Source organism: Carcharhinus amblyrhynchos, chromosome 33 (assembly GCF_965287045.1).
Source record: "Carcharhinus amblyrhynchos chromosome 33, sCarAmb.v2.hapA, whole genome shotgun sequence".
NCBI lineage: Eukaryota > Metazoa > Chordata > Chondrichthyes > Carcharhiniformes > Carcharhinidae > Carcharhinus > Carcharhinus amblyrhynchos.
This window is the reverse complement of record NC_137356.1, coordinates 2,508,779-2,534,365: the sequence shown is the minus strand read 5'-3', so window position 1 is coordinate 2,534,365 and position 25,587 is coordinate 2,508,779. Positions and strand designations below refer to the sequence as shown.

Below are 25,587 nucleotides of genomic sequence, written 5' to 3'. Positions count from 1 at the left end.
ACAAAGAATAACTCTAAAAGGAGGAGCCACCACCTACAGTTAAGCAGGGAAGTTCAGGAAAATATCCAACTTGAGGAAAACACATAACTGTGCAAAGACAAGTGGTAGATCAGATTGGTCAACATATAAAGAACAGCAGAAATGGATAAAAAAGGAGAAATAAATTAGAGCACAAGAGGAAGAGAGCTCGGAATGTAAAAACTGATCGCAAAGGTATTTAAACAGAAAAAGAATCAAGTGAGTGGTTCTTCCTAAAGTCAGGGGTTGATGGTGGATAACAAGGAAAGGATGAAATGGACAGATGTCCTGCTTCTGTCATCACCGTAGAGGATAGCAGTAAATCAGGAGGGAGAGAGGAACTTGGTGAACTTACTAACACTAGGGAAGAGGTATTGAGCTGTGGGTTCTCAAGTCTCTGGGTCCTGATGGACTTCACTCTTGAATCTTAAGAGGGATTTTGGAAAGGTTCTATCAGACTGCAAAGTAGCAAATATGACCTTCCATTCAAGAAGAGAGGGAGGCAGAAAACAGGAAACTATAGGCCAGTTAGCTTGATGTCTGTTATGGGGAAGAACTGATCATTAAGGGGGTCCTAGCTGGTCACTTAGACAAGGTCATTGTGATTGGGAAGAATCTACACGGTTTTCTGACAGGGAAATCACATGGGAAAGTGTGAAGTTGTCCACTTGGGCAGGAAACATGAATAAGCAGAATAATTGAAATGAAGAAGAGCTGCAGAATGCTGAGGGGGTGAGTTGTTTTCCTGCATAATGTTAAGTGTGTCGCTGCAGCAAATAGTCAAGAAGGCTCATAAAATGCTATCCTTTATTATGAAAGGATATGAACATAAAAGATGTGATCCTTTAGTTACGCAGGATGTGGAGATGCCAGCGTTGGATTGGGATGGGAATAATAAGCAGTCTCATTACACTGGGTTCGAGTTCCAACAGGTTTACTTGGAATCATCAGCTTTAGAAACGGGGCTTCTTCATCAGGTGATGGAGCAACCTGATGAAGGAGCGTGGTTCCAAATAAGCTTATTGGGCTTTAATCTGGTGCTGTGAGACCTCTTACTTAGTTTCATTGGACATTGGTGTGACCACATCTCAAATACTGTGTGCAGTTCTGGCCTCCTTATTTAAAGAAAGATGTAAATAAATTGGAGGTAGGTCAGAGGGTTTTTATTAGATTGATAGCTGGAATGTGTGGGTTGCCTTAGCAAAGGTTGAGAAGACTGGACTTGTTTCCAGTGAAGTTTAGAAGAGTGAGGGATGATTTGACTGCAGTAGATAAGATTCTGAATGGCATTTACAAGGTGGATGTTGAAAGCATGTTTCTTCTTGTGGGTGAGTCCAGAACTAGGAGTCACTGTTTTTATAGTTTGGGATCATTCTTGTGGGATAGAGGTGAGGATTTTTTTTGAGTTGTGTGACTTTGGAATTTTCTGCCTCAGAAGGAAGTGGAAGTGGAGTCACTGATTTTAAAATGAAAGCAGATATATTTTTGTTCGGCAATGGAATCAAAGGTTACTAAGGGTAGGTCGGAATGAGGGACTCCAAACACAAACTAATAAATCAAGATCTTGTGGAATGACAGTGCAGGTTCAGGGTCGGATGGCCTGCTCCTCATTTGTGTGTCCCTGTGAGCTTATAAATAACTTGGGGTTCATTCTCTGTTTGTTTTAAATGAAGTAGAACAACTTGTATTTACATGTTTCAGTGACATGTCTGCTCAAACTTGTTGTCCAGGTGAGAGACAGTCAAATTGCTGCAGCGATGTCATTGCTCTTTGTGGTTGACAGAGCAGCTGTGTATTATTGTGTTCTTTCTCAGTGGGCGATTGCTGGAAGTGATCAGATGCTGTCCTACGATGAGGGAAATCTGAGTGTGTGCCAGAAGGAGACACCTCAGCGCCAATTTCATTTGATTAACAAACTTCTAAATTCTTATCAGTTTCCTTGTCTGTTTTCCTCCTTTGCGTAAACCCTGGAATTCAGATTGAAAATCGTTTGTACAGGAGCTGAATAATCACCAGAATCAAATCGGGCTAGCCATTCTTTATAGGTATAGTAATTGGCTATTTGACCACAAAGGCATCATCAACAAACCTGATCCCCTCCTGCTATGATATACGCTTCCATGAATCTAGGATATTCTTAGTCTATGTAGCTCTCTTACTCACTGGTTCAGTTCATTGAACTATTAAAATATAGATGTAGAAACGTTTGATCAGGGCAGGGACTCTGTTTTATTTATGGGTACAATGCAGAAGTAGGCACGAGCTATTGGATTGCTTTTGTTGGTTGCAGTCTGTTCTTTCAGGGGTGTGGAAAGACTGGCATTTATTACCCATTCTTAATTGCCCCTGAGAAGTTGATGAGCTGTGTAGGGGCTTGCTCAACGTTTGAGGCTAGTTAGAGTTAACCACAACCCTGTTGGTCTGGAGTCACGTCTCAGCCAGACTGGGTAAGGACGGCAGATTTGCTTCCCGCGACGATATGAGTGTTTGGATGGATTGAGACATCGAGCCGATAGATTAATTGTTCACCATTATCCCTGATTAATGTTCATTGAATTCAATTCTTGTCACCAAAATGGTGAGCTTGTTCTGGTGATCATATGCCTCCTGTACAAATGTCTCTCAATCTGAATGCCTGGACTTGTGGAAGGAACAAAACAGACAAGAAAATAGGTAAAAATTTAGGAGTTTGTTAATCTAGCCTCTGGTTTACTAATCCAGTAACAAAACCACTGTTATCATGGCTGAGCTTTATATCACCAATTTTAACACTCAAGACTAGGTTAACCCAGTCAGGTTTTGAAAGTAGGTGAGTACTGCAAGATTGTCTTCCTACTGATAGGTGAATCATTAATAATGATTTCAACTGATCACAAAATGAGCAAAGGAAGAACTAATAATGTTATCTCAAGGTTACAGGAGCACACGATGCTTTGCCATAATCAGCTATTGAGCTCCAAGCTATTGTATCATTTTAAGTGGGAATTCAACTGAAAGATGATGGAATGCTTCAGTCAGAGTTAGCACAGAGCCAAGATGCCAAATAGCTGCTGAACTATGTTGTAGATTCTTTGTCTGAAGGAGCTCTTCACATTTTTGTAAGTGGATTGATGTGAGTTGTTTCTGTACATTTGCCAATTTTTGGTCCAAAGAATAGATGGAATTCTGATTAAATCTGGACAGATTGTATACCAGCAATTATTCAACCTAGAAAGTTCAATCTTAACTTTTAATCCCACTAAAATCCCTCATCAAAATCAATTTGCCTTGTCTTGCAGGAAGTTTATGAACTGCTGAGCGAGTATGATCTAAAATACTGCTTTGTGGACAAGTACAAAGGAACAGGTGAGTGTCCCTTGCTCTCAGTAATGTCCCACGCTGCTTACTTTTCAAGAAGACTCAGCTAAAACTGTTTGACTTGTGTATAAAATAATGAATACATGCTTTGATCTCCAGCATTATAATGAGATGCAGTTTCCAATGTGAAATATCTCTGGCTGATTATTTCAGGGTGTTGATTCAAATGTGATGGGAAAAGGCTGAACACTGGTGTAGTAAACCTCTCATTCTTCAATAAAAGGGGTCTAGTTTTGTGCCCCTAGTTTTCTCGGACAATTATTTTGAAATATTCTCATTCTTGGTTTCTCCTGATATTTTGTTTATATTTCCCCGTCAATAATTTCCGCCTGTTTGGTTCTATTTTCATTGTGTGGAGTTTTCTTTTTCCACATTTTGTCAATTTTCAGAGGTTTCAGCTAAACCCTCCTCTTCCAGAGTGTTGTGGTTAAACCTCTGCAATCTACCCCCATTATTCATTCCTCTTTGCAATTTTGCACCCTTTCCAAGCTAAGTAGTAAGCTACAACTACGTACCCCCTCTAAGTAGGGGGAAATTTACCTTGCATTTGCAAGGTGCTGCAGTCTGTGGCTAAGGAGGAAATGGCCAAAGGGTTATTGAACCAGTTTGGCAGAGAGTTAAAGGGATAGTGAACCAGCTTGGGAACACACTGGATTAGGGAGCTAATGTGTTCTCTCCAAAATGGTAGGCTTCAAGTATGTGCTTTTGATTTGTATTATTATTGTCACATGTATTAGCATATGGTGAAAAGTATTGTTTCTTGCACGCTATAGACAGCATACTGTACATAGAGAAGGAAAGCAGAGAGTGGAGAATGTAATGTTACAGTCATAGCTAGGGTGTAGAGAAATATTAACTCAATGCGAGGTATGTCTACAGAGACCTCTATCCCTTGGGATAGTGAAACCATACTCTCTAAGACCTGGTAGGAAATCTGGATCACCCTGAACAAGAAAGAGAACGGAAGTTGAGCCATGTGCAGGAAGTGTCTCCCTTAACCCATTCACGTATAAATCAAAGGTGTGAAGCTAACCAGTGCATCTTAATGTTTGACATCCCAAACCCTTCTTTAGAACCAGGCAACCGCAGCTTGGCTAGTTTTAAATAAGGTGGCTTCTTGTTCCAAATAAAAGAACTGACTGATCCACCAGCTTCTTTAAGGACTGTGCCAAACAACTGGATAAGTAGCATTTGCGGTGACTGTGTCATTCAGTTATACCTGTTACACATCTCTAATGAGAATAACTGAAGTGAAATGAGAAGCTTGGTAACCAAGTGGGGAATGTTTGCTGAACCGTTCAAAGCACAATGGCCTGAGGTGATGCTAACTTTGCTCATTACAGATAAATGTGCAACCCTTTCCCTTGCTCTGTGACCTTCTATAGCTCTGAGGTTTCTGCATTCCTCAATTCTGGCCCATTCTGCACTCTCCTTTTCCTTGGACAGGTTTTTGATAGAATGGGGAGTGGAGGGCTATGGGAGAGGGGGTGCAAGGCAGGCTTGATGGGCCAAATGGCCTATTCCTCCTCCTCATGATCTTTCTTCACTCTGCCGTAGCCCTAACTCTGGAATTTCCTCCCTAAACCTCTCCTCCTTTAAGGTACTCCTTTAAAACCTGCCTCTTTAACAACATTGTGGGTTTTTTGGCTCAATTTTTGCATTCCTGGGAAGTGCATTGGGGATGACTTACTTTACGAAATGCAAGTTGCTGTTTTGTTGCTGCAATCAGTGCTGGGATCGAGCTCTGCACCACTGGAGAGCTAGTACAGTCATCGATCCCTGCCTACTAATTCTCACAGCCACAGTGCTGGACAGGTGTAGGTTTGACCTTTGTTTTTCAATGTCCACCCATTTCCACAACCCCTGCCCTCACTGTCCACCAACCTGTATTCCAGCATTACTGAGGGAGGAGCAGACTCGGGAATCAGTTGCATTAACTTTTTTTGTTTATTTCCAGCTTTTGTCACTTTATTGAACAGGGATCAAGCGAACGATGCCATCGAGAAATTTCACCAGTCGACGCTCCGGGATCGAGAGATTTCAGTCCAGTTGCAGCCGACTGATGCTCTGCTCTGCATTGCCAATCTGCCTCTTGCCTTTACTCAGCAACAGTTTGAAGAGCTGGTGCGACCTTTTGGGAACCTGGAACGATGTTTCCTTGTGTACAGTGAGCTTTCGGGACACTCAAAGGGGTATGGTTTTGTGGAATACATGAAAAAGGACTCGGCTGCCCGTGCCAAATCAGAACTGCTCGGGAAACAACTGGGGACGCGAACCCTGTATGTTCACTGGACTGACGTCAATCAACTGACTCTTGATCTTATCCATTCCAAGTGCCTGTGTGTAGACAAACTTCCACATGATTACAAAGACCTGCAGGCTTTCCGCCAAGCCTTCAGCAACATCTACGAGCCAACATATTGTCAGGTATGAACAATATAAAAGCCAAAATGGTCTAGAGACTTATTTAAAATCTGAGTCACTGGGTCCCTTATCGTCAGCGCTGGGTGAAGAGGTAAGGGTCTTACAGAGGTTTACTGTTATGTTCCCTTTACATTGTGAGAGGTCAGTTGTAGCCACCTCGTGCTACCTGAGAATGTGACCTGAACAACTTGTTGAGCACTGAGAGGAAATGCTGCTGGTTACTAGGAGTGAAAAGTATTGTTTCTTGCACATGATGCAGACAAAGCATACCGTTCATAGACTTTATTGGGGTGAAGGAAAGGAGAGGGTGCAGAACATCAAGTATTGGCCATAGGCTGAAGAGAAAGATCAGCTTGCCCTTTACGTTCTGCTGGTGACTAATGATCATTGCTTGTTTGTTAATTGCAAGTTTCAGTTTCTCTTGAACGAGAACACAGCTACAGTAAGAAATGTGGCATCTTCACTGCTGTGAGTTGGTGATAGGCTTACACTTTAGTGTTGTTCCAGTCTTAGTCTGGACCAGAAGCTTTTGCCATGTGTACATCTGCCCTTGTCGATCATCTCACACTCACACTCCACCTGGGACATTGAGCTGCTGCTTTGTCCACTTTGTAATTCCTTTTGGCGTTAGTGTCGATCCAGGTATGCTGCTAATGACTTTACTCACTGCTATTAACTGTCTGCATATGTTAACATTTTTGAACACGTATTGGAAGATGTGGCATTCGGATTCTCCAGCCTTGCCATGGTGTTTCTATTGTGGCTTTCTTTTCCAACGTACAACACAGCTTAGCTTACAGGTTGTGCCTTGGGAAGATGAAGGGACTGGGTGTGGAAGCTGACTCCGTAATAAGCTGAGAATTGTAAATCACTGAAGATTTATTTTATCTCGGGGGGCTCCTCTGTAGATGCAGCAAAGGAAATAGGATAAATAATAGTGAACAATTGTAAAGGGAACCTTTCAACTCATCCAATATCAGCCAGTATCTTTATCCATGCCACTGGCCCCACAACCATCAGGATACAGCGATGAAACATGCAAAGATATTGTGTAGGCTTCTGCTGACTTCTTCCTGCATGTTACATCAAATATCAATTTGTCTGTGCTTGTGGAATAATACTTTATTTATATGCTGGAAATCTGACACAAAAGTAGAAAATTCTGGAAAAACGGAGCAGATTAGGTGGATTAGTTTGTATCCCAACATGTGCAGGTTAGGGAGATTAGCAAGGTAAATACATTGGGTTCTGGGGATAGGGCTTGGGTAGGATGCTCTGTCAGAGTTGGTGCTGACTCAATGGGCCGAAGGGCCTCTTTCTACGCTGTAGGGTTTCTGACTCTAAGTCTGGCAGAAATTGTGGAGGGAGCACGTACAAATGCACCAAAGACAGTTGAAGTAAGCCAGAAACAGTGTAAACATTTTGAGTCTGGGTGACTTCTCCAGAGGTGATTTTGTTTATTGTTGACCAGTGGCTTGTCTGCTGAGGGTTTTGCAGCACTTATTTCAAGTTTTAACTCTTGTGAAATGTTGAGTTGCTGGACAGTTTGATTATTAGGACTGCTGTAATAAACACAAAATACTGCAGATGCTGGAATCTGAAACAAAGACAGGAAATGTTGAAAAATCTCAGCAGGTTTAACAGCATCTGTGGAGAGAGAATAGAGCTAATGTTTCAAGTTTAGAAGGGTCATCCAGACTCGATATTGGCTCTATTCTCTCTCCACAGATGCTGAGATTTTCCAGCATTTTTCTGTTGATCCTTGCAGTTTTGTGTGGCGGGATAAAATAAATTTGAAAAAATAATTTGTACTGCATTACCAAACATCCCACTTCCCGCCAGAAGAATTGGATTAATTATAGCTGTATGTTGGTGCTTTTTGTTCTCTATTGTTTACAGACTGCCCAGTGAATGCTTCATTTTAACCTCTTTCCTCAACTGGGAATGTGTGACATGATGGGGTGTATGGGACTCAGTTCACATTCTTCTCAATGATCTGAAACATCTGAGATCTCCACAGTCAGGCTGGAATTCATGCGGCATCTTTGTCATGGAGGAAACCCCTTCCGTTTCGGCAGTGGATTGTCCCAGCTTTCCAGACTGAGAGCTGCTGTTTGGGAGAGGTTTAAGGAGAAACTCCAGTGGGGTTGAATCTCTCCACAGGATGTCCATTCTCAGGCTTGTTGTTAATGAATTCATTGAGAGCTGCTGTTCAGCACCATAACATTTTACAGTCTTGGAGATGAAGTGGCAAGTTGCCTGGTTCCTGAGTTGGCACTTGTGCAGTATTTAAAATTGGATGTTTGTTTCTCGCGGTCAGGAATAATATTCATTGTAAAACATTATAAACTTACCACACCCCTTTCCTCGTGGTCCCAGGGTCAGACTCAATATACAGCTCTACACAATGTGGTAGACAGGACTGTAAAATGAAGCACACAAGACCTACTGCTTTCGAGAAAGAATATTTTTCACAGCCCCCTTGGTTGCCTGTTACTTATTTGCTTTTCTTTTTCTCTTCACCCGTTCCCCATCCATTGTTTCCTGCATCATCCGTATTCCCCCTCCGGTGCAGCTGGCTCAAGGACCTGATGGGCAGTTTCGAGGCTTTGCCATTGTGGAATATGAAGCTGCGGAACAAGCTGAGCAAGTGCAGAGGGAGACGGACGGGCTCTGGGTCAGTGGGAACCACATTCGGGTCTCATTCTGTGCACCGGGACCCCCAGGGCGGAGCATGCTTCCAGCCCTGATAGCAGCTCAAGCAATGGTGAGTCTATATTTGAATCTGCGACAGTATATAGAATTCCAGCACTGGATGGCCCCTTGTATTAAACCTGGGAAGACTCTGAAATATCAAACTGGCTTTCAGCCACGGTAGACTGGAATGCAAAGTACAATATCTTGGGACAGGAAGACACAAACTGAGCACAATGTTCCCATGTTTGAGTAGCTTGTTGATCACTGCACTAGTGTAGTCATTCGGATGACAGCTGAGAGCAGCACGTGCCTGTGGAATTGGACTTTATGTTGGCATCTGTCCTGCAGTCACCATGACTCCTGTACGATCTCCATTCCATGAGCTATTGTAAAACTCACATCTGTTTTGTTTCTTGTCCTAGGCAATGAACCGTGGGAAGGGTCTTCTCCCTGAACCCAATCCTATGCAGATTCTGAACAGCCTCAATAACCCAGCAACGTTGCAGCTTCTCCTAAACCCGTTTATTCATGGAGGCACGGGCACACAGCAGGGTGAGTCACTGTCTGCAATGGATATATCTTTATTCAGAGCCGCTCTGTGTTCTTCAGGTACTCAGTATGGCAGGATGCATTGGTCCAGGTTATAACTGGAGCTGAACAGCCTGTAGCTGATCCCAACTATAACTGATCACCTCGGCAAAAGCACAACTGGGAATCATGAGCACAGTAGGACACGCATACGTAAGCAAAGTTTTAGTATGTATCAGATTTATAATTACAGTGATGAACCTCATTTCTCTTGCCATGCCAATATATTATCCAGTCGAGTGGAGGATCCAGCTGACTTCACCTTTTTAGATTTGGTAATCAAAGAATGTTCATCCCAATTCTTTGGCTTTCTCTGTTTTAATGCTTTCCATGTGTGTATTTCATGGACAGTGGAGTCGTTCATCCTTGATCTTCCAGCACATTAGTCATGGCTGATTTAGTGCACAGTTATAGTGTCTAGCTGTGGTCCTGGTCTTTTTCTTTTGACCAATGCTTTTTTTCATTCTTCATGGGATGTGGACATCACTGGCTGGCCAGCATTTATTGTCCATCCCAAATTGGGGCAGCACAGTAGCAGGCAGCATAGTATCACAGTGGTTAGCACTGCTGCTTCACAGCTCCAGGGACCTGGGTCCGATTCCTGGCTTGGATTAGTGTCTGTGTGAAGTTTGCACATTCTCCTTGTGTCCTCTGGGTGCTCTGATTTTCTCCCACAATCCAGAGATGTGCGGGTTAGGTTGATTGGCCATGCTAAAATTGCGCCTTCGTGTCCTGAGATGCATAGGTTAGAGGCATTAGTGGGTAAAATATGTAGGGATATGAGGGTTGGGTTTGGGTGGGATTGTGGTCAGTGCAGACGCAATGGGCCGAATGGCCTCGTTCTGTACTATAGGGTTTCTATGATTTCTAGTTCCCCGAGAGAGCAATTGAGAGTCAACCACATTGCTATGGCTCTGGAGTCACATGTAGGCCAGACCAGGTTAAGACGGCAGATTTCCTTCCCTGAAGGACATTAGTGAACCAGGTGGGTTTTTCCAACAATCAACAATGGTTTCATGGCTATTGTTAGACTTTTCTTTCCAGATTTACTTTTAAATTAAATTCAGATTTTGCCATCTGTAGGTCTCTGGAGCATTGCCATGGTCTCTGGATCACTAGCCCAGTGACAATACCACTACACCACTGCTTCAGGAACTGGTGGAAAGTAGGCCCTGAAATGGTTTATTTAATGTAGGCAGTAGCAGTCTGCATCACTGCCTCTCCCTAATTACCACTGAGGAGATACTAGTGAGTCTCCTTGAACTGAAGTCCGTGGTGAGATACTGCCCAGTGCTGAGAAGGAGGAGGGAGTTTCTAACCATGGAATGACTATATTTCCAAGTCAGGATGCTGTGTGACTCGGGAGGGAGTTTGGTGTTGCTGCTAGTTTCATATCCATGATTTCTGCTTTTTGTGGGAAGTGCTTTGTTCTTTGCTTCATGTCACAACATCATGTCTTTCTATTCCTTTGACATCTAGGGAATCTGTCTTGTGTCTTCAAACCTTCTTGATAAATGAGTGTACATAGGTGTAAGAGGAATTTTCTGAGGCATTCCCCTGGGGTGCCTTCACTCAAACAATACATAGACTGCAAAAGACAGTATATAGTTAAAGAATGAAAAGGAATTTATTTGCTAATGCATTCGTCAGGAGAGAGACGCAGTCAATGAGGGTTGACTGTTCTTTCTGAGCTAATAGTGCAAGAGAAAATTATTATATTATTCTGAACATTTCAATATCCCACCCAGTCTTGTCAGTCAGACTGGAAGGTCCAATTACAATATTACACATTATTATCTTAGCCACTAACGTTTCACCTATCAATATAGGAATAGATTATTATTGCCCATGTAGGTTCCTTCCCCTTTTCCTAGGAAACCTAACCCACATCAATACCAGTGTCCAAAGCCATAGTTAACATTGTGATTTTTAACTGGTGAAAGGAGTCACTCTTTCACTGGAACTGGGGCCTCCTTAATCAGCTCCAGCCTTACTATCCATGAACGAATTTACTCCCTTAAGTAGTTGGCCTATGATTCAACTTGTTTTCACACATCCAGAAACAGATAAGCGAAGCAGCTTTTCTATGCTCCATTGTGTTAAAAGAATTTCTCCCATTGTGTTTCCCATCATGCTACATTCAGAACAAAGTTGGCCAAGGTGCACAATACATATGTATTGAAAATACAGTTTTAGCTTATAATACTTGGGATAATTTGTGGTTGTACAGTGTATAATATCTTTGTAATTTATAATACCTTTGCATATTTTGTTCCAGGCATACACACACACAAGTACACATATATGGCACTTGATAATTACCTTAACCTAGTTTAATTACAATAAAACTAAAATGAAGGGCCTCATACTAACAATTCTGTACTACTGCTACTACCCCCCGCCCCCCACCTAAATTATTAGATTTTAATCATATCTGATTCAGTCACCTACTTTCCAAAAGCAGAAACTGATAGCCAAGTTCTGCAGGCCTGAACGGCCTCAACCAGGATCTTGGGTTCATGTCACACTACTTGTAACCCATGCCATGCTTCCTGAGTTTGCAAAATCCTGCAAACAGCACTGGCTTAAGACAATTCAGGCCCCTTTAACCTGTGATTATCCCTCTCTCCATTGCACACTGTACCTATAATAACTTGATTACCTGAAAAGACTCGCATTCCAACCGTTCTTCGCATTCCAGTCTGTAATTATCTTACAACTGTGTCATTGCCTATGTTTCCACTCACCTGATGAAGGAGCAGCACTCCAAAAGCTCGTGATTCCAAATAAACCTGTTGGACTTTAACCTGGTGTTGTGAGGCTTCTTACTGTGTCCGCATCATTCCAATGCTGACATCTCCACCTCATTCCAAACATATGACAATGTTTCGATAAGCATGAATAAATGTAAACTTTAATTTTGGAATTCCTGCACAAAAGAAGCTGACCAAAGTACTTTTCTTTAGGGATTCTGGGAGCTGCTCCTCCAGTGCCTTTACTGGGGAATCCCGGGCTAGGCGCTGCTCTCTTGCAAATGGTTTTCCAGGGCCAAAACCCGACACAAACCCAGGTAAGTCTCCAACTATCAAAGCAAGTGATTGTAAAGAGACTGGAAGGGAGGCTTTGTGCTGAAGCTTCAGAGTTCATTAGTGACCAAAGGATGTAAATTTGTCTTTGAAGGTTTACTGTTTTCAGAGATAACATCAAACCCTGTCCTTTCTCTTCTTTGCTCCTCCCAGTCTGAGCTAATGTATCAAATCAGTGCAGGAGAACTTTGCCACAGTGATGAGTCCTTCCAGCTCCTGTTTTTCAGTAGGTCTATCACTTGCATCTTAGTTTCCTTGATGGAATGAGAAGTATTGGTCCAGTAAAACTAACATTTCTATCTGACGATGAAATTGAACATTACCGAATGTATTTTGGAGCCCTGCTTGAGCCATTGTTGAAAACATCAGTATTGAAGCATGTCATCGATCACCCTATGTTTCTCTGTTATTGGCTAGTTACATGTCCTGGTGCCTGTTGGAGTGTGTGTGTGTGTGTGTGTGTGTGTGTAGAATGGCAGATTGAAGATGTTAGTGTAGAATTTTATTTCTTTATAAAAGTGAGTGATGATGATAACTGCAGTGTATTAGTAATTGTAATGTGTCCATATCACAACACTTGCTGGAGATGTTTTTACTTCAGGTGATGCAAATATGTCATCAAAATCAAAAGCCAGTTGTTGGAGTGGAACTGGAAAAGGCTTATTTTTCTTTTTCCCTTGCACTTTCTCCCTTTACCCATTCACCATCCGGAGACATTTCTGTCCCTGCCCTCCTGTTTGCAGTCAGGTCAGATGCAGTGATGAGCACTCACCACCAAGTCCATTGACCTTGAAACAGCTCACCCAATGCAACAGTGTGACTGGTTTGTTGCTTGACCTTGTAGTGAATTCAGTGAGGTGGGTGGCACAGTGGTTAGCACTGCTGCCTCATGGCACCAGGACCCAGATTCGATTCCCAGCTTGGATCGCTGTCTGTGCGGAGTCTGCATGTTCTTCCCATTTCTGCATGGGTTTCCTCCCACGGCCCAAAGTTGTGTGGGTTAGGTTGATGGGCCATGCTTAGCATCAGGGGGATTAGCTCGGATAAATGCATGGGGATGGGGCCTGGGTGGAATTGTGGTTGGTGCAGACTTGATGGACCGAATGGCCTCCTTCTGCACTGCAGGATTCAGAGATTCTGCAAGTTCTTCTACAGTCAAGTCACAGCCACCTTGAGACTGACTTTCTTGTGCATTGTGTTTACAAGACTTTTTTAAGTGGATGATTGATTTGTGTTAGTGAAGGTAACTGTGCTGCAAATTGCTCCATAGATTTCAAGTTCAACTTATTCTCTTTTCTCTGAAGACACTAGCCTATTTGTTTTACAAATGCTGTTGCTCTGTGAAGCATTGGAATGATCGCAGACGTTACTGGGAGAATTGTGAGACACTGTCTAGATTACTGAATGAATTAGGGGTCACTCTATTCATCCCACTGTTGCTGTGAAGAGGATTTAATTTTGTCAAGACTCTCGTCCAGAATGCACAGACTTCATTCCATTCCCACTCCTTTAGTTGGTGTCAGGAAAATTGTTTGCAGTGCTGCTCAGGAAGCTGAACCCTAAAACCCTGAGGAAATGTCAGCATCCGCACTGTTCCAAACAGTCTGCAGCTGAATGTTGTAGGCTAACAGAAACACTCCTGGGACTGCTGTGTGTGTTGAACCCAGTCACTGTGAAATGCTGCCTTTACACTGGGAAAAAGAAACCACATTTTCATGTTTCTGAATTCCTGTCATCACAGAAAACAGGTCCAGGCTCCTTCCATATTTTTGCTTTAGGCCCAGAATTATTTGCTCTATAGTCAGCTCTCATTAAAGCTAGCAGTGCTATATGTGTCCTGAGAGTTGATTTGACCATTCTACAAGTATAGGTATAATTAATTGAAGTCGACAGTTTTTAAATTTGCTGTTTCTACCCCTGCCCTGCTCCACCACCTATTTGTATTTTTCTCTCTCCTCTCCTGAGTTACTCCCTGTCTCAGGTGTTAGTTACACTGGCAACTGCCCAAGTGGCTGTTCATTGTGCAAGAGCCTAGGTGATGAATAGTAGCAGGATACTTAACAGCTGGAGCTGTCACAGCAACATGTACAAAATGCAACATTTTGGATGACGCAGTGGTTAGCACTGCTGCCTCACAGCATCAGGGACCCAGATTGAATTCCTGCTTGGGTCACTGTCTGTGTGGAGTTTGCACATTCTGCCTGTATCTGTATGGGTTTCTTCCAGGTGCTCTGGTTTCCTCCCAGTCTAAAGATGTGCAGGTTATGTATATTGGCCATGCTAAATTGCCCATTAGTGTTGGGGGACTAGCCAGGATAAATGTATAAATGGGGATAGGGCCTGGGTGGGATTGTGGTCAGTGCAGACTTGATGGACCAAATGGCCTCCTTCTGCACTGTAGGATTCTATGATTTCTATTCCTCCTGCACCAATAAGAGATGGAACTTGGACTCTTCCTGACTTTACAATATCATAAGCAGGTGCTGAATAAAACAGCAGATGTTGCTTAGTCTAGAACTGGTGCAATGGATTTACTTTTTATACTGTGCACCAGCCAGAAAGTGGACATCAGTTGCATGTTTGCCTTGAAGGCAGCATGACGGGAGTCCAGTGAAATGCTGGAGTGAAAAGGGAGTATGAAACTCTAGACCAGGATATTACTCAAGGGCACACTGACAGTTTCAGCTGGGGAATTCTGGCTGGAAGTCTTTAAATTCAATCACATACAAAGGAATGAATCTGACTCTTGCATTTAGGATTCCAAAGTGGACTAGTTCACAGAAACCTGTTAAGTAAGGTGGCTTTTTTCCTGGCTTTGTGGAATTTAATAGCTTTTACTATTCTTACACTTTACTTTTTAATCTATTAATGTAATGACTGACCTTTCATTCTCTGCTGCACCACCCCCTCCCTTTCCCCCTCTATATCTGTTGTGTCCTAGAATGCTTTGCTTGGGAATCCAGTTTTTCTGCAGAATCTGGTTTGGACCCAGCTGATGCACAATAAAGAGAACCAGGCATTCCTCAATGTAAGTCCACAACAAGTAGCTTGTGTGCTAGGGTTTGCCTTCATAGTATTTACAACACACACTGATCACATTCATTTTCGTCTTGCTGTACAGTTTAGTTGGATTAAGTGGTGGCAGAGCAATTGGCTTGCTTGTTGCAATAATTGGAAGTGAGTTCTAGATTCCAAGCATCAGTGTTACTGAGAATGGGCTTATCGAGGCTGTTGGTTTACAATGATTGTTAATCACTGTACTCCATTAGGCTGTTCAAAGCCTTCAGTGTTTCTTTAATAGAGAAAAGAAATTAAAATCAAACCGTTCTGATCTTGAGTCAGTGCAGTTGTGTGGTTTACACTTTGTCTTTCGTACCAAAAAACACAGACGCGATTGCTGGAATGTCTTTCGCCGTGTTGAGCAGGTTTCCTTTGGAACATAACAAGAGCCTGTCATGTGAAATAATTTGGTTTCTGTCACATTCCTCCCCAAATCCTGAATCCTCTTCTGTTTCCTTCATCTGTTGCTTTCTGCACTTGGATAGATTGAGAATCCATTTCACATTGCAGGGACGGTTTATTACACCCAACAACGATGTACATGACTCTGATCAGAATGGTTTATTGTCCAAACCCTACTGTTAACCAGCTGAAGCAGAAAATCCTCTGGCCCGAGATGTATTAATGCTGGCATTGTGATCAGTATTTTCTATCAACTCTAGTCAGGGTCCCTCCTGTTTCATAACTCTATTGCCCCACTTCCAGTGTTCAGAATCCAAATGGTGTCATTTTGTGCCACTTAATCCCCATTAATTTCTGCTTTGCTTATCCATATATTTCATACCTTGCATCCTTGGCCTTTGCTTCCCCATCCCTTCCATGGCCTTTGCTCCGTAAGGAACTGGTTTTGCAGATGGCAGTTCAGCAGTTGAAATGAAAAAGATGAGGTGTGGTGTCATGAACTGCAAGTCAGTAAGTGCTTATCCATTGCTACTGTTTGGTTTCAGATTATCAGGACATGGCCATCCATGCACTAGCCCTCGACTTGCAGGGCTAACTCCTTCTCACAGTGAGAAAGATGCAGGCTGTTTGGATTCAGTGGTATAAATATGGAAAATCTATCTGCTGGAATCCAGATTTAAAGGTTGATAGTACAGAAGCAGCTGAGTCTGATAGCATTCCAATTATTATTGAGTTTTAGCTGGACTGCTATTTAATTAGTCCCTTTCCAAACTCCTTACACAGAGTCTTAATGAATATTGACTGACAATTAAAATATGAAGGCAGCTTAGCTAAATCCAAATACATCTGCATTTTACAGCAGGGAATGCCGAATGATCAGGAATGCTGATTATTTCCAGTCCCTCGTGGTTGTCGGTGCTTTAGTGGCATTAATCCCCCACAGCCCCGATCCAAACACAAACCTCTTCCCATTCAGTGCTGTGACTGATTGAAAAGACTAATTGTGGGCCCAGGCTCATATCACTGCCTACAGTCAGGGATAAAAACAATGATGAGTTAACTCAGGACTGAATAAATGGTGAGGGCAGAGACCCGAAACAGTTTTATAAAGATTCCTGGAAATACAGCTGTAAGCCTTGAGTGCTGTAAGACACAGGGCTATGGACTGAGTGCAGGAAGCTGGGATTAGAAAGAGTACCTGGGTATCTTTGGGCTGGCATGGGCAGGATGGGCTTACTGGCCTCCTCCTGTGCTGTAATTTTCAACTGGAATGCAAGCTTGGGTTTTTAAAGAAAAAATGAGTATAGCGTGAAGCAGAGCAGAATGAAGGATTCTCACTCTAATGGTCATCTGAAAAGATTGTTCAGGAGACGCCGCCACTAGTTTATTGTTGGTGTGGAGATGCTGGGAGGAAAAGCAAATATTTTGGTGCTTAACAAAAGTCAAAGCTTGAGTAACATCACGGCCTTATTGTTGTGGGCAGGAGGGGAAAGGTGCAAGGCTTTCAGTCAGAGGGCTGATGTGTTCGAAAAACCAAATGGGGACTTGTTGGATTCTGTTTTACACTCCATTCCAGGGATTGGCACAGCTGTGTATTCAAGCAGATCGGAGCGGATCCTTCAGTTCCTTGGTAACCGGTTTAAGCTGAGCGATTGATGTCCAGGTTACGAAATGGCATTGTCTGTATGTGTGTGTATGTGTTTTCAGAAGCCTGGGATTCTTGGTGAATCTCCTCTTGCAGCTATGCAGCCAAACCCCATTGGAGTCGGAGCCCCTCGACAACGGGGAAAGGGACTTCTTGGGGAATCACCCACAGGTATGTAAAATTTATATACAGAAACTGGTGAAGCTATCCCCACTTTGCACACGTATCCCCCCCAGTACATTGCCTCGCCACACATTGTACTCTAATTCATAACCTCGGGGAACGCTGTAACTGGTGTTTCAATAGAGCACTGCTCCTCACCCCACCTTGGATGTCAAAATCCAAACAATTACTTTCTCATTTGCTGCTGCATGTGAGACACTGATCTAAAGTTGAGGACCTTTGTTTCAATTGGCAACCTCCAAATAAACAATTTGCCAAGTGTCTGACTGAGGGAAAGTCTGTCCGAGCTGTAGCTTTGCGAATTGGGATCTTTCACTGGGACTGTGTGTGTGAACTACTTTGCAGTAACATTCTCTTACCATCTCCTGCTGGAGAGTAGGGTGAGGGAGGAGTCAGTGCTGTATCCCAGCTGTGTATGGAGACTTAAGGACCTCTCCCGGTGTTGTAGGAATGAGGGAGGCGAATGCTCAGGCCACACACACTCATGAATATCAGTAAGTGCTAGATATCGAGAGCTGCTTAATCTGCTGAAGGTTTTGGATGACAATCCTGGGGAAAGTAGATCAGTGATGATTGAACCCAAGAGTTGAATTGTGACTCTTGTCATAACTTGTCACTGTGGGGATCGTTTTCTATCTTATGTTATTTTTCTCTCCTTAGCAAACATTTTTAGCCATGAATTGTTTTGGATCCATAATGTCAGCCCTCTGTCTGTCATCACCAATGTCCTGTTGGTTTATCTTGACACGTTCCTCTTCAGTTTCTAGTTGGTCAAGGACTAACACCTTCCAACATCCACATGCTGTGAGCAATGAAACACCTTCATCCTGTCCATTACAGACAGTTTTCATTTTATGCTTTAAAACCCACAAGGACTTTGCCTCCTGGGTTGGGTGTAGCTGTCTGATAAAGGAGGTCAGTACAGATTGAGTTTTAAGTGATGCTGGGCTGAATTGGCAGAGGAGGATGTCATTAATTAATATTTTAATTACCAATACATCTCACTGGTATCTGCCTTCCCCGTTCCAATCTGTATTGGCTGACAATACGGAGTTGGTGGATTGAGGATGGTTTGAGTCAGTCATTACCTTGCCTCAGTATATCGATTGAGCTGGATTTGAATTGGATTGTCTCTATCATTTGTTCCCATTTCAGGGCTGAACTCTGAGCGAGCACAGAGACAGATGAAGCTGCCGATGATGCCAATGGGGACAGTGCAGTCCCAGCAGTATCTTGGTCAAATACCAAGAGAGAATCCATTGCATTCTCGGCAAGTCACCTCTCCTCCGCTTACTCCAGCTCCTCTGCAAGGAATCCCCACATCCATTCTGGGCTCGGTGCTCAGTGACTTGAAGAAACAGAGGAAGCAGAACATGTCACGCTTGGAGGCTGACTCAGTCACATTGGGGGTGAGAGGCCAGACTTTTAAACGTTTCCGAGGGGTTAAAGTGGACTTTTTTTCTGTTTATTTCCATCTACCTTCTCCTGTTATGTGCTGGGTTGGAATCAATGGTAATCCCTCGTAACAAATTGTTTCATCAGGTTTTGTGTGCTTTCTTTTTAACCAATTGAAAAGTTGTGACTTGGATTGAGTCAAGTGCAAGTGTGTAGTTTTAGATAACTGGGAAGTGAGTGTTTGAAATGTGTCTGTAATATAAATGTCATACAGAGAGCAATGAGGGGACACTCTTATTTTAAGTATGTTTCTGTTGCAGCCATCACTGTTGGGCGAACCACCAAAAGACTTTAGAATGCCTCAGAATCCATATCTCAACCTGCGGAGTGTGTTCCCTGGTAGCCAGCCTGGTAAGGAGCAGACACTTAGCTTGGTAATGGGTGTAGGCAACACAGTGATACTTCCAATGTATTGCAATGAATGTCAAACTGTGGAATGAAAACGTTTTGGTTCAAGCTATGAGTAAGTGAATCCACCATCTCTCCACCCTTACACCCCAGTTTCACCATTATGTGGCAGACTGGACCTGTCCCTCGCTGCATGTTGCCCCCACTCTGCGTATGCCACTCCCCTGCTCTCAGCCACTCGTACAGGCCACCCTCACCATCTCTCACCCTTGCATATGTCACTCCTGCCCTCTCCTCTGTGTACATCACACCACCACCAAATATCACCCCCGCAACCCCCTCCCTGAACCTGTCGCCCACCTTGTGCCATCCATCCTCCCATCCTGCGTGCGCACACAAACTCATCGCATATGGGGCAACAGGTGGCACAATGATTAGCGCTGCTGCCTCACAGCCAGGGATTTGAGTCCCAGCTTGGGTCACTGTCTGTGTGGAGTCTGCATGTTCTCCCTGTGTCTGCGTGGATTTCCTCCCACAGTCCGAAAGATGTGCTGGTTAGGTGGATTGGCCGTCTAAATTGTCCCTTAGTATCGGGAGACCAGCTGGGCTAAATACATGGAGTTATGGGATAGGACCGCGTGAGATTGTAGTCGGTGCAGACTCGATGGGCTGAATGGCCTCCTTCTGCACTGTAGGATTCTATGACTCTCTGATTTTATGCCCTTATGAACCTTAAACATCCATATCAGACACAGCTCAGAGGCACACTGTTACCAGGCTTTGTGTACCATTGGACCTGAAAATGCTCTTTGTGTCTCACAGGTGATGGCAGTAACTCAATGTCTTATGGCCATAGTACCGGTCTCCTGGGAAACTACCCCAGCTCCATGTCCAGAGCTCCGCAGGGATCCAGCATCAGTGACTATCCCGAGTCTGGAAGCAGCCAGTTGGGTTATGGAAATTTTGACAGCTATGATGACGGCTATGATGATGGCTATGATGATTACAATCACTCTTACCGTGACTATGAAGAGGTACGTTGGGGATATATTGTCTGTTGGTAATTAGTCGCTATCAGTGAGATCCTTTTTCTGAATAATCTACTGCAAACATTACTCTTATTAATTCCCTCCTGTTATAAAGCTGTGAAATTGGTTTCAGTATTACTGAGTAAACACTTGATGCAATGTTTTGCCAACACTCATTTCTCACCTCCGTCATCTATCAGTTTGGGGAAACTGGTCCATGGAGCCGTTATTTGCACTGGGAGGCTATTCACATAGCTTTACAGTGGCAAAGTTATATGAAAATACAACACAAATTTGGTAATATGTTGACAAAATATATATGCAGTGACTTCTGATGCACGGGGTACATGGTGAAGTTCTGAGGGAATGCGGCAGTGTTGAAGGTGCAGTCTTTCAGGTTAAGCCATTAGCTAAAGATCCCATGGCAGTATTTGAGTTGGGGAAATTCCCTGACTGAGATTTATTGCTCGCTCACTCCCTTGATGAGGTAGGCAGTTTATTTTCCTCTTTACCATTTGTGAGCTTTTACTGTGCATATTTTCTGCTGCTTAATTGCAGTGCTGGAACACCTCAGAGTGGACCCATACTCTGGGCCTTTTCCTCAATACAGTCCACTCTTGTTCTCGTGTACGTTTTAAGTGAAGGTTGGTCCATGGCTTTAAATGTGTATCACGTGGATTATCAGTATTTACAGTGGAGATGCTGAAAGAAGCAGAACTGCCCACGTCCCAACAAAAAAAAAATTCCACCATCTCGGGAAGGATAAAAGAAAACGGACTTTATTCTTTTTAGTTAACATCCAAATTTTATTTTACTAGGAGAGAGAAATGGAACGTTACGCACTCTCACGTAATCCTGGGCTGAGAGCATACGGTCGTGACAGAAACGAGGTAAATCTTATCAAAGCTACTGAAGATTAGAACTCTGGTGGAGGCAGCTAGATGCTTGGGGACTGTAGGATCTTGGGACAGATTAGCTGGACTGGGATTCTCTCTCCAGACTGAATTAAGAACATAACATAAGAACATAAGAAATAGGAGCAGGAGTAGGCCATCTAGCCCCTCGAGCCTGCCCCACCATTCAACAAGATCATGGCTGATCTGTTGTGGCTCAGTTCCACATTCCCGCCCTCTCCCCATAACTCTTAATCCCCTCTCTTATCAAAAACCCATCAACCCGCATCTTAAAAATATTTAGTGAGGTAGCCTCCACCACTTCAACGGGCAGAGAATTCCAGAGATTCACCACCCTTTGAGTGAAGAAGTTCCTCCTCAACTCCGTTCTAAACCGCCCCCCCTTTATCTTGAGGCTGTGCCCCCTAGTCCTACTGTCTTTTTTGAGCGGGAAGAGTCTCTCCACCTCTATCCTATCCATCCCATTCATCATCTTATACGTCTCAATGAGATCTCCCCTCATTCTTCTAAACTCTAACGAGTACAAGCCTAATTTATTCAGCCTCTCCTCATAGCTCAACCCCCTCAACTCCGGCATCAGCCTAGTAAACCTCCTCTGCACTCCCTCCAAGGCCAAAATATCCTTGCGTAAGTACAGCGCCCAAAACTGCACACAGTACTCCAGCTGTGGCCTCACCAATGCCCTGTACAGCCGCAGCAAGACCTCCCTACTTTTATATTCAATCTTCACCTGGACTGTCTGCGTACAGTAGGCTGGGAGGGGACAATATTGATGGGGGAGTTCATGCTGATTGTCGGTGTCCTGTCTGGTAGGGAAGCGGTTTAGCCATGATACTGTGAAAGTTGGATGGCTGTGACATGTCTTGTTGAGACTGACTTGTCTGACTCACTAAGATAGCAGCAGGAATCTGTGGGAGGGGACAGCGAAATGGGCCTTGACAAAGAGCAGTAGGATCTCTGGCAAAATGAATGGTCTGAGTGAGGTTTCTTTCTGAATAGGAAAGAGAGCTGGAGAGATACACGATGAACCGTGACCCTGGCCTAGGAGGAATGGGGGGCTACGGACGTGACCGCAATGAGGTAAGTTTTACAAAGGAAGTTGATGATTAGAGTACCGTGCTGACTGATTCCTATCTCTCTCTGCTGGAGTCTCTGCCTTATTGGATTCAGCCGCAAGATGCTGCAGCTCCCTTCGCTAGTCGTGTCTGACAGAGCAGTACAGCTCAGCAAATGATTTCAGTCATTGCTGTCTGGAGCTCAGCCCTTCCCAGCTCAGTCTGCAGCCTGGGCTGAGTCTGTTCATTTCTGTTTGCCTGGAGTTTTGAAGCTCGAATCAGCCTCTGAGCCAGGTAGCGTTATCAGACACACACTGACCTCGCTGACAGCTGCTGCAGAGTAACTGGCAACGATGCACCGTGTAGTCGAATAGCCTTTCTTTCTATAATGACCAGTTGAACAAGCAATGAGCTGTTAGTGAAACCTGTAGTGTGTCTGTAAGGAGCGAATGGAGGGAGAGTCCAAGTTGATGGAGGTTTTGTTTTTGTCAGGACAGGGAGCTGGAACGATATCCACTACTGCCCGACCCTGGACTTGGAGGATATGGATCTGCCCGAAATGAGGTAAAAATTAGAATAAAGAACCTTTCCAGTTATCCACCAGACACGGGATTGCCACTTGATAAAATCTCAAGCTTCTCTGTACTGAACATTGAGTTGTCCAGTTCAGTAACAGAGATCAGAGAAACAAGTACAACACGTAGCGACATAAAGACCTTTTCGAGGTTGATCCTTGGTCTCTGAGTTTGCTCAGTTAACAGGGACCAATATTTTAGAATTCTCCAAAGCTTCTTTACTCATAACCTTGGATTGGGTTTAGGCTAATCAACCCATTTTCAGAACATAGGAGCACAATTCGGCAAATTCAGCCCTTTGAGCCTACTCCACCATTCAATCAGATCATGGCTGATCTCTCCCTGGTCTCAAATCCAGCCCCCTACCTGTTCCCCATATCTCTCTTTCCTTTTTATTAGAAATATATCTATCTCCTTGAAACCACTCAACGATTCAGACTCTGCTGTAATGAGTTCCACAGATTCACCACCCTCTGTGAGAAGTAGCTCCTTCTCATCTCAGTTTTAAATCTACTGCCTCGCAACCTATCCCTGTGACCTTTTGTTCCAGATTGCCCCATAAGGGGAAACATTTGGTCTACATTAACTTTTATCAATCCATTTTAGAATTTTATATATTTTGATCAGATTTCCCCTCCCCCTCATCCTTCTAACCTCCAGCGAGTATATTTTAATTCTGATCCCCATCCACAGTATATTTGTGTCATTATGTGCTGAGCTTGTTTTGCTGGAGTCCAGTGTACGAGCTAGGTTTATATATGAATGGCCATTCAGGTGAGGTATCGATCGGTGACGTAAGATTCACCCTGGAACAAAGATTGGGAGAATGGGAGCAATGCATAGTGAAGTGAACCCAGCTGGGTTAACTGGCTGTTTCTCCTGGGCTGGCCTCAAATTCCCTTTCCATTTCACTCATCTGGAAGTGGTTGAAAATTGTTGAACTTTAATTAAAGTGTAGGATTGCTAACATTCTCTCTGTCCCTTGTTTAAGCAGTCAGCACAGTGTGGATACAGTGACTTGGAACCTACTGCATCTTCCATGTACTCCAGCTCTCCCACATCCTATTTCACTAGCGGTGTAAGAGCTGGACTGCGACAGGGTTACTCCCCCAAGGTATGGCATTGATTTCAGCACACTGCTTTGTGAAGCTCATTAGTTCCTAACCACTTGAGGCTGTACACCATTCTCTAACTGTACAAGCAGCATGTTTTCACTAAGATGCTCGTATCGTTTTAATGCCCCGTCTTCCAATTGTCATATCTGTGACTCCGCCAGTATGTGATTAGCCGATTCCAGCTACTGTTGGACAGTTTGTCTCGAGGGTGGACCAGGGGAATGCTGTTCCTGATTGTCCAAGGACACAACATCTGGAATGAGACTGTGTGTGAAAGTTACATAAGAACATAAGAAATAGGAGCAGGAGTAGGCCATCTAGCCCTTCGAGCCTGCCCCGCCATTCAATAAGATCATGGCTGATCTGTTGTGGCTCAGTTCCACTTTCCCGCCCTCTCCCCATAACCCTTAATCCCCTCTCTTATCAAGAACCCATCAACCCGCTTCTTAAAAATATTTAGCGAGGCAGCCTCCACCACTTCAACGGGCAGAGAATTCCAGAGATTCACCACCCTTTGAGTGAAGAAGTTCCTCCTCAACTCCGTTCTAAACCGCCTCCCCTTTATCTTGAGGCTGTCCCCCCTAGTCCTACTGTCTTTTTTGAGCGGGAAGAGTCTCTCCACCTCTATCCTATCCATCCCATTCATCATCTTATACGTCTCAATGAGATCTCCCCTCATTCTTCTAAACTCTAACGAGTACAAGCCTAGTTTATTCAGCCTCTCCTCATAGCTCAATCCCCTCAACTCCGGTATCAGCCTAGTAAACCTCCTCTGCACTCCCTCCAGGGCCAAAATATCCTTGCGCAGGTGCGGCGCCCAAAACTGCACACAGTACTCCAGCTGCGGCCTCACCAATGCCCTATACAGCTGCAGCAAGACCTCCCTACTTTTATATTCAATCCCCCTCGCTATGAAGGCCAGCATCCCATTCGCCTTCCTGACCACCTGCTGCACCTGCAAGCTGGGTTTTTGCGACTCATGCACAAGGACCCCGAGGTCCCTCTGCACCGTCGCCTGCTGCAGTTTTTCGCCACGTAAGTAATAATCCTTCCTACCATTCTTCCTACCAAAGTGGACCACCTCACACTTGCCAACATTAAATTCCATTTGCCATTTCCTGGCCCATTCGCCCAGCCTATCTAGATCCTTCTGCAGACTCTCCACACCCTCCGCACAATTTGCCTTTCCCCCAATCTTGGTGTCATCAGCAAATTTCGACACCCTGCACTCGGTTCCCTCCTCCAGATCATCTATATAAATGGTAAATAGCTGAGGCCCCAGCACCGACCCCTGGGGCACCCCACTAGTCACCAACCGCCAATCCGAATAGCACCCATTGACCCCCACTCTCTGCCTCCTATTTGACAACCAATCCTCTATCCACGCTAACACCCTACCCCCAACTCCATGTCCCCTGACCTTCTGCAATAACCTCTTGTGAGGTACCTTGTCAAACGCCTTCTGAAAATCCAGAAAGACCACATCCACCGGCTCTCCTCTATCCACTGCCCTAGACACATCCTCATAGAACTCCAGTAAATTTGTCAGACACGACTTCCCTTTAATGAAACCGTGTTGCGTCCGCCCTATCAAGCAATTCCCTTCAAGATGCCTCGCAATTTCCTCCTTAATGACG

The 25,587-nt window shown here is 44.0% G+C and overlaps 1 protein-coding gene across 2 annotated transcripts in view; it reads left to right on the top strand.

Annotated features, from left to right (window-relative positions):
• Window positions 1–25,587, top strand: part of raver1 (ribonucleoprotein, PTB-binding 1) — a 44,394-nt gene that overhangs the window by 8,878 nt on the left and 9,929 nt on the right. Inside the window, exons 2-14 of one of the 2 annotated variants that reach the window (XM_080216340.1) lie at window positions 3,297–3,363; window positions 5,333–5,802; window positions 8,375–8,566; window positions 8,919–9,048; window positions 12,051–12,154; window positions 17,340–17,448; window positions 18,616–18,869; window positions 19,176–19,266; window positions 20,086–20,297; window positions 21,110–21,181; window positions 22,205–22,285; window positions 22,753–22,824; window positions 23,830–23,949. In XM_080216340.1, the coding sequence (XP_080072466.1) occupies window positions 3,297–3,363; window positions 5,333–5,802; window positions 8,375–8,566; window positions 8,919–9,048; window positions 12,051–12,154; window positions 17,340–17,448; window positions 18,616–18,869; window positions 19,176–19,266; window positions 20,086–20,297; window positions 21,110–21,181; window positions 22,205–22,285; window positions 22,753–22,824; window positions 23,830–23,949 (1,974 nt within the window). Of the gene's footprint in view, window positions 1–3,296; window positions 3,364–5,332; window positions 5,803–8,374; window positions 8,567–8,918; window positions 9,049–12,050; window positions 12,155–17,339; window positions 17,449–18,615; window positions 18,870–19,175; window positions 19,267–20,085; window positions 20,298–21,109; window positions 21,182–22,204; window positions 22,286–22,752; window positions 22,825–23,826; window positions 23,950–25,587 lie in introns of both variants that reach the window. The other variant, XM_080216339.1, reaches the window with a different exon arrangement.